This window comes from Hyaena hyaena, unplaced genomic scaffold (genome assembly GCF_003009895.1).
Source record: "Hyaena hyaena isolate Hyena2069 unplaced genomic scaffold, ASM300989v1 scaffold_2044, whole genome shotgun sequence".
NCBI classification, from domain to species: domain Eukaryota; kingdom Metazoa; phylum Chordata; class Mammalia; order Carnivora; family Hyaenidae; genus Hyaena; species Hyaena hyaena.
This window is the reverse complement of record NW_024082638.1, coordinates 123,432-132,937: the sequence shown is the minus strand read 5'-3', so window position 1 is coordinate 132,937 and position 9,506 is coordinate 123,432. Positions and strand designations below refer to the sequence as shown.

The 9,506-nt window shown below is 36.6% G+C and overlaps 1 protein-coding gene across 1 annotated transcript; it reads left to right on the top strand.

The window, feature by feature from the left end:
- Window positions 1-1,563: 1,563 nt before the first annotated feature.
- LOC120227111 (protocadherin-11 X-linked) lies at window positions 1,564-8,877 on the top strand (the record flags this gene model as incomplete). The annotated part of the gene is made up of 2 exons (XM_039225276.1): window positions 1,564-4,074; window positions 8,839-8,877. Coding segments are annotated over 2 exons (2,550 nt in total), but the record flags the coding sequence as incomplete, so codon positions are not given.
- Between the last annotated feature and the right edge of the window lie 629 nt (window positions 8,878-9,506).

Genomic DNA, 9,506 nt, shown 5'->3' with positions numbered 1-9,506 from the left:
GGAGTCAGAATCGCTGCTTCCTTCTCTGGGTCCGGCTGGTGCGCAGTGGCGGGGGCTTGCCTGCCGGGTGCTCTGAGCCCGAGCCCGCTGGAGTGGGGAAAACCGGGTCCCTCTATGGCTCCTCACCCGAAACACGAACTCACAGGCTAATTTCCCAGTTTTTAGTTCCTTGCCTTCCCTCTCGAGTTCCAGCCAGCCAGGGGTGCGGATGCCCGGTGTCTGTGCGGCTCTTCCAGGGGCCCCAGCCGCCCGGGAGCTACAATGGCGGCAGGCGCGCCACCACTCTGAAGTCTAGCCTCCAGGAGCAGCACAAAGAACCAGTTTGTTTGCTTAGCCCCCTCCAGGACCAGTTGGCGCGAGGGGACCTGGTGTGCAGGTATTTGGCAAGTACGGTCTTTCCAACGGAGGTTTTTCTCCCACGTGCGGAGGTTTTTCCGTTTCGGACTCTCTCCTTTTCCCCTCTCACTCCCCGTAGAGGGTAGAGGGGGATCGCCTCCCACCCTGGAGTCTCCGATCCCGGCCCGATTTTATCTTCCCCGGTTCGCACTCACGTTAGAAGGCTCTCTCAGTGGATTCTGCGTCTTTTTTCTCCCAATCTCTCAGGTTTTGTAAGGTTTCCAATGTCTTCAGATCTTTTCTGTGTGATGTATGGGCGCGAGTGCAAGTACGGAGCTCCTTACTTCTCCGCCATCTTGCCCCCCCCCAGAATATGAAATTCTTAATGTGGTTATAAACAGCTCTTAAGAGAGGTCATGCACATTAAATATTTTACAATTTTATATTAATTGCACTTTCTGTTTGGAAGTTTAAGAGGTAGTCAGAACCAGAGAAGGCTGTTTTTTTTTTAATATTCCCATAATCTGACTCGATGGACATAAAGAGAAAATAGGTGCTGTTCCAAGCTATATTTTCCAGATTGACATTTTGACGTTTGATTTTCAGTCTATTGTGCTTGCTCATTAAAAAATAACAAAGATAATTAAAAGTATTGTGTTGTTAATTTCCGATGACATTTCATTTTTAGCACTTGTTTCTATAGAAAAAAAATGGAAATTCCGTGTATTTTTACACAGTTTTATTCATATCAGACTTTTTGTATTTTCTCCCTCTATCAAAGGTTTTAGCTATACTTTTAGAAGTATGTTCTTGTCTTGGATGAATATTTCAAACTTGATTGTTACTTTTGGAGTAACATTTGGAATAACCATGGTTAATTCACTTATAAGTTCATTCACCATGTGAAACACTGACAAATTTTTATACTTTTTCCTTTTGAAGACTTTAATAATTTACATAAGTAAGTTGCATTTATTGTTGTAAAATACTATAAGCTGAAAAACTCTCAGAACAACTTATAGCACAACTCTCTAATTTTACAAATGCATGGAGATATTAAGCAACTTGCTTGTGGTCACAATACTAGTTATAAACAGAGTTGGGACTTAGAATTTAAGTTATCTGACACCTATTTCTGAGCTGATCCTATGTCATGTGACTTTGATAATTTGAAAACTGATGTTATTATATAACAAGTTAAAATATGTTCCATTGTATGTTTTCTAGGATCAAAGTATGTTTGGGCTTGATGTCATTGAAACACCAGAAGGAGACAAGATGCCACAGCTGATTGTTCAAAAGGAGTTAGATAGGGAAGAGAAGGATACATATGTAATGAAAGTAAAGGTTGAAGATGGTGGCTTTCCTCAAAGATCCAGTACTGCTATTTTGCAAATAAGTGTTGCTGACACAAATGACAACCACCCAGTCTTCATGGAGGATGAGATTGAAGTCAATATGCCAGAAAATGCTCCTGTAGGTACTTCAGTGGCACAACTCCATGCCACAGATGCTGACATAGGTGAAAATGCCAAGATTCACTTCTATTTCAGCAATCTAGTCTCCAACATCGCCAAGAGGCTATTTCACCTCAACACCACCACCGGACTTATCACAATCAAAGAGCCACTGGATAGAGAAGAATCACCAAACCATAAGTTACAGGTTTTGGCAAGTGATGGTGGATTGATGCCAGCAAGAGCAATGGTTTTAGTAAATGTTACAGATATAAATGACAATGCCCCATCAATTGACATAAGATATATCATTAATCCAATCAATGGCACTGTGATTCTTTCAGAAAATGCTCCACTCAACACCAAAATTGCTCTCATAACTGTGACAGATAAAGATGCTGACCATAATGGCAGGGTGACATGCTTCACAGACCATGAAGTCCCTTTCAGATTAAGGCCAGTATTCAGTAATCAGTTCCTCCTGGAGACTGCTGCATATCTTGACTATGAGTCCACAAGAGAATATGTCATTAAATTGCTAGCTGCAGATGCTGGCAAACCTCCTCTGAATCAATCATCCATGCTCCTTGTCAAGGTCAAAGATGAAAATGACAATGCTCCAGTTTTTACCCAGTCTTTTATAAGTCTTTCTGTTCCTGAGAATAACTATCCTGGGACCAAGTTGACAAAAATAAGTGCAATGGATGCAGACAGTGGGCACAATGCTGAGATAAATTATCTGCTAGGTGTTGATGCTCCATCTGAATTCAACCTGGATCATCGTACAGGCATTCTAACTGCAGTGAAGAAATTGGATAGAGAAAAACAAGAAAAATATTTCTTCACAGTTCTGGCAAAAGATAATGGAATACCATCCTTAATGACCAATGCCACAGTCTTAGTGAAAATTCTTGATCAGAATGACAACAGTCCAATTTTTACTCACAATGAGTACAACTTCTATGTCTCAGAAAACCTTCCAAGACATGGCACAGTAGGACTAATCACTGTAACTGATCCTGATTATGGAGAAAATTCTGCAGTCACTCTCTCCATTTTAGATGTGAATGATGACTTCACCATTGATCCACAGACTGGTGTTATCCGACCAAATATTTCATTTGACAGAGAAAAGCAAGAATCTTATACTTTCTATGTAAAGGCTGAGGACGGTGGTAAGGTATCACATTCTTCAACAGCCAAAGTAACAATAAATGTGGTTGATGTCAATGACAACAAACCAGTTTTTGTTGTCCCTTCTTCCAACAACTCCTATGAATTGGTTCTGCCATCCACTAATCCAGGCACAGTGGTCTTCACAGTACTTGCGGTTGACAATGACACTGGCATGAATGCAGAGCTTCGTTACAACATTGTAGGAGGAAACACAAAAGGTCTATTTATAATTGACCAAACAACAGGCAACATCACACTGAAGGAGAAGTGTTTTGTTACAGACTTTGGTTTACACAGACTGGTAATCAAAGCTAAGGACTTAGGACAACCTGATTCTCTCTTTAATGTTGTAATTGTTAATCTATTTGTGAATGAGTCAGTGACCAATGCTACATTGATACATGAACTGGTGCACAAAACCATTGAAACACCAGTGACCCCAAATATTGAGACAACTGATGCATCCTCACCAACCAGTGACTATGTCAAGATCATGGTTGCTATTATTGCTGGCACCATAACTGTCATCATTGTTATTTTCATTACTGCTGTAGTAAGATGCCGCCAATCACCACACCTTAAGGCTGCTCAGAAAAACAAGCAGAATTCTGAATGGGTTACTCCAAACCCAGAAAACAGGCAGATGATAATGATGATGATTAAGAAGAGGAGGAAGAAGAGAAAGAAGAAGAAGAAGCATGCTCCTAAGAAATTGCTGCTTAACTTTGTCACTATTGAAGAAACTAAGGCAAATGATGCTGTCAGTGATGGAAACAGTGTCACACTAGACCTTCCCATTGAGCTGGAAGAACAAACCATGAGCAAGTACAACTGGGGAATTATACCTACTACCTTCAAGCCTGACATCCCTGATTTGGCCCAGCACTACAAATCTACCTCTCCACAGCCTGCCTTCCAATTCCAGCCTGAATCTCCCCTGAGTTTGAAGCACCACATCATCCAGGAACTTCCTCTTGATAACACTTTTGTGACTTGCGATTCCATCTCCAAGTGTTCCTCCAGCAGTTCTAATACTTACAGGGTTTCTGAATGCAACTATTCAGTGACAACTTTAAAGACTCCTGAGTCTATACACACAAGGCCGGTAGGTAATCCGAGTTTCTAACTAACCTTTCTAACTTGATTTAATTTTTAAAAATTATTTTCAGTTGAAGTAGAATCTATTGATTCCAAAAATCAAAATGATCTTATTTGCAGAAGTATCCAAATAGATCTAGGGTTTCATTTTATGTTTGGTAGAAAATCAGGATAAAATGACTCCTGATAGTAATGAAATGGGGGCAGAATGATGATTATAAAGAGGCAATATTGCTTGCAGATGGAAGTATGACACTTCATGCTAGAGAATATACTGGAAAGATTCTAAAATAAAGGATCCTGGCACTGTCTCCTGTACTGTTTTGTGTATGAGGATCAACAATCAGGACTAGACTCATCACAGTAAAGCTTTTTAGAATTGGATAAGAAGGTCTTAATACTTAATGGTGTTGGGAATCCTAGCTTCACTTGGGAAAATCTGTCTCCTCAAGATAACAAAATAGCATCAATATATCCTCCCTATTCACTATGCTCCCAAACTCCCACAACAAAAAGAGGATGCTATTTTTAGATTAGAAACAAAACACTATTTTATTTCATAAAATCTTTATTTACACAATGTAACAAGAATGGGATTGCAAAAATTAAGGTGTGCTACTCATTCTCATCTTTACCAGAAAATGAAATATATGTGAGATCTTTATTTAGGATATCCATTTAAGTATTTGCATATTTGTGCAAGGTACTGAAAGCCCTTCAGGAGACATTCTTTTTTTTTTTTTTTCCAATTTATTTCTGAGAGAGATAGAGACAGCGTGAGCAGGGAAGTGTCAGAGAGAGAGAGACACAGAATCTGAATCAGGCTCCAGACTCTGAGCTGTCAGCACAGAGCCTGATGCGGGGATTGAACCCACGAACCGTGAGATCATGACCTGAGCCGAAGTCAGACGCTCAACCGACTGAGCCACCCAGGCGCCCCATTCAGGAGACAGTCTTAAAAGAAAATTACTTTTGGAAAATGAAATATGTCTGCTTTCTTTAATGGGCCTGAAGGAAAGTATTGGCATATTAAGACAGTGGTGTATATATAATAATTGGAGTATGTATAATAATTTAAAACCCAATAAACTTAAGAAAACAAGAGCTTATACAGTGAGTTTTATCTGTATTCTGTGGGAAATGAATACTAATTTACCTAAAAATTTATAAGTAAATTAAATGATTTAAGTATAGTTACTTCCTTAATAAAATTAAGCAATGGAATTTATCTACATTTTTTCTCTGGAAAAAATGACATATGTTGATTTTACTGTCTCGTCTATTTTACTTTTAAAAACATCTTGGTCGGGGTGCCTGGGTGGCTCAGTCGGCTAAGCGCCGACTTTGGCTCAGGTCATGATCTCACGGTTCGTGGATTTGAGCCCCGTGTCGGGCTCTGTGCTGACAGCTGGCTCAGAGTCTGGAACCTGCTTCAGATTCTGTATCTCCCTCTCTGTCTGACCCTCCTCTGCTCATGCTGTGTGTGTGTCTCTCTCTCACAAATAAATAAAAAATATTTAAAATTAAAAAAAATAAAAACATCTTGATCTCAGTTTTGATGAATAAAAGTTTTTTAAAACCTATTGAGTCTTGATAAAATGGTTGTAATGTGAAAGTCAAAATGGGTTTCTTTTCACCAATGTTTGAGATATTAAATAAGACTATCAGAATTCAAAATAACAAAAATAATAATAATTCACCATAATTTAGGAAATGGTTTTAAGAGTTGAAGACTTTTAAGAATATGTATAGTTAAATTATACAATAACATTAATCTTTCTTTAACACACAGTGAAGGTAAGATACTAATCCAGTTGCGGGTGCATTTTTGTTATAATAGGTCTATAATTATGCTATTGCAGACAGTAAAATAGTACCCTATTCTCTGTGTACAGAGTTTCTGTTATGCTTTGAATGGTTTTACTAGGTAGTGGTTACTTCTAACGTTCAAATGAGCCCCATCTTTTCCTACCTATGTGGATTTTCGATGAGTGACAAACACAATAGATGCCTAACATCTCCTCAGAGTTTATTTTTGTTTATATTTAATCATTCATAAAGGTGTTATTGTTTTATAATTTTTATTGCTATTATTCTATTTTTGTAAATATTATCCTCAACAGAAATAACAGAAAGTTATCTTTTATAAATAACACTTTGTGTTGTGTGTCTTGTGTGTGTGTGTGTGTGTGTGTGTGTGTGCTGTGTATCTTAATAGCACTTTTCCCAGGACTAAATTTCTGACTCACTTAAAAATGTATCTAGGGGCACCTGTGTGGCTTAGTCGGCTGGGCGTCCGACTTCAGCTCAGGTCATGATCTCACGGTTGGTGGGTTCAAGCCCAGCGTCGGACTCTGTGTTGACAGCTAACTCAGAGCCTTGAGTCTGCTTCAGATTCTGGATCTCCCTCTCTCTCTGACTCTTCCCTGCTCACTCTGTCTCTCTCTGTCTCTAATAAATAAATTAAAACATTTGAAAATTTTTTAAAAATGTATCTATACAAAGGGTGGGGTTTGTGAATTACATTTGCAGATTATCATTTTTAAAAGATTGTTTCATGAAGGTTGTTAAAAGAGTAAATTCTTTTTTTAAAATGTTTTATTTAATTTCTGAGAGAGAGAGAGAGAGCGTGAGCATAGGGAGAGTCAGAGAGAGGGAGACACAGAATCTGAAGCAGGTTCCAGGCTCTTAGTTAGCTGTCAGCACAGAGCCCGACGAGGGGCTCAAACCCACAAACCGTGAGATCATGACCTGAGTTGAAGTCGGACGTCCAACCGACTGTGCCACCCAGGTGCCCCTAAAGGAGTAAATTCTTGTTTCAACAGTTTTTGAAGGCATAGAGATGTTTTATTAACTAGACTTATTTTACTTGAGAATATGAACATGCACTAAGCAATGCATAGATAATAGATGAAGAAAAACGTTGAAATATTTTGCAAATATCATCCTCCTTTTATTTTTATTTTTTGATATTTTTTAATTCTTAAAAAGTCAAATAAATACCTTTTTCCACAATGCCATTTTCGTTTATTTGGTGATGTGATCTTTTCCTAAACACAGGACATAACTTCATGAGATAGGAAAAATATAAAGAGTAAATGCTAATTCCTGGTCATCACTAGATTTTTATTAACTAATAGGACCATCTTAAAATCAATGAATTTTCAGATGGCTTATTCTATTTTTTCACATCTTAAAAATAAATAAATAATATAATTTTTGTCATTGGTTTATGTTACTAAATTACTAAATATCTGCTGGACATGAATTGGTGAACTTAGGCAGAATAATATGATATTAAAATATTTTGGATTCTTGTATTTTGTGCTACATTTGCAATAAATTTCATTCTTTCTATATACATTCTTCAATTTCTGATTAATGCCAGGTTAGGCATTTACTGATGTTGCAGAATGCTAAGTGAGTACTTAAAAAGAACTAATATATTTAAAACTTGTAATACAATAGATGTCTTCTTTTTAAAGAAATATCCCACAAAGTGGGGGAAATTGTTGACCAAGAGAACAAGAATTCATTCTATTTCCTTAAGGAAATTATGACAACAAAATAAAATATTATTGTTACAGAAGGCAAAATGTTCCAATTGATTTTAAATGAAGTGAAAAATATATTTTCAAAAGGAGACTTTAGGGTGATATTCATTTAGCTCATTATTCACCTAAATAGAAAACAAAAGTTAAGAAATGAGATGGTTGTAGTAGGCTGTAATATATAAGATTTATCAGAAATGTCATGTATTCAAAAAGGAATAAAACATTTTTTATAATTTTTTGATTCAGGTGTTCTGAAAAGTTATAGAACATCCATAAGAAATGTATCTATTATCAAACCATTTATACCTTGGATATGATGCTCTTATATGGTATAAATTTTTACAAGTATTCTAGAAGATACTTTTGTGTATATTGCAGAGGAAATAAAAAACATGAAATTTAAAAGATCATTTTACAGTTTACCTTCAACTAACATCTTTCAGAGCATGCAGATAGCATTTCATGAGTATGACTAGAAAAACAGTTAAAACCAATTTAGAATCAATTTTGATAATTGTCATATAAAAGAAATTCTTGCTTAACATATTTCTCCCATTAAAATATCATAAAGACAATATGCACTTGAAAAATAGAAGAGAATAAAAATGAAAATACCATTTTTTAAGCCACTGTCTTAAACATGTACTTGAGGTACTTTATCTTTTTAAAAAAAAAAAAAAAAAAAACTTACCAAAAAAAAAACCTAACCAATTTATTTTTATTTAAAAAAAATTAAATGTTTTATTTATTTCTGAGAGAGAGAGAGGGTGAGCAGGGGGGGTGTCAGAGAGAGAGGGAGACACAGAATCTGAAACAGGCTCCAAGCTCTGAGCTGGCTGTCAGCACAGAGTGCACACAGGGCTCGAACCCAACAACCGTGAGATCACGACTTGAGCCGAAATCAGACGCTTAACCGACTGAGCCACCCAGGCGCTCCACCAATTTCTATTTCAGGAATGATGTAAAAAGAATGGTGGAAGGATTGGATGGTTATAAGAATTCATGGATGAAACCATTTGTAGATATTATACATGGATTCAAAGTGATAACAAGAGTCTAAGTTAGCTTGAAATACGATTGGTACTATTTGTTAAATAACTTTGGTTTCACATTTTACATCTACATTTTAGTAATGTGAATTCTAAATATTCAGCATGCTTGGCAACTAAGGCTCCTAGAACACAGATTTTGGTAACTTGTTATTTTTCTTGTCCGAGACTGATTCCAGGGCATCAACTATTGAAATCTGCAGTTAGATATAATGTAGGAACAACATAATTCCATTTATCTTCCAAAAAAACTCCAATAATTTGTGGTTTCAAAATTGGCCAAGATCATCGATTTTGTAATCTGGATTTCCCATTATAAAGGCAAGGAAAGCGAAAACATCTTAAAAATAATGTCCCAATGAGCTTTATGCTTACATTAGCTGTAATCTTGCCATAAAAGTTTAAAATTTGTGGAAGAAACAGCGCGGTGTAATAAAAGAGTTTTATCAAGCTGTTTCTTCATTTATTTACTCTACATGCCAACAACAGTAATGTAATACAATGCTGTCTTATAGAAATTGATGGTTAATATATCCTGAAACATGGAATTACTTCTCCTATCTGATTGCTGAAGAGTTTAAACATCATCTCTGGGAGTTTGGAATTGAATCTGAACCATCCAAGCTACCCTCTGAAAGGTGTCCAGGGAAAGAGACATTGTTAAGACTGAAAACAAACAACAACAACAAATCTTTAGGTTTTATGAAAAAAAAACACTAATATAGTGTTGTTGAGAAAATGATTATGATTACTATCACTCTGCTTAAAAGTTGGATGGTACAAAATATTCTTACCGGGTTTTTTGGTTGATTGTAATCATGTTGTTCCACTTTTTT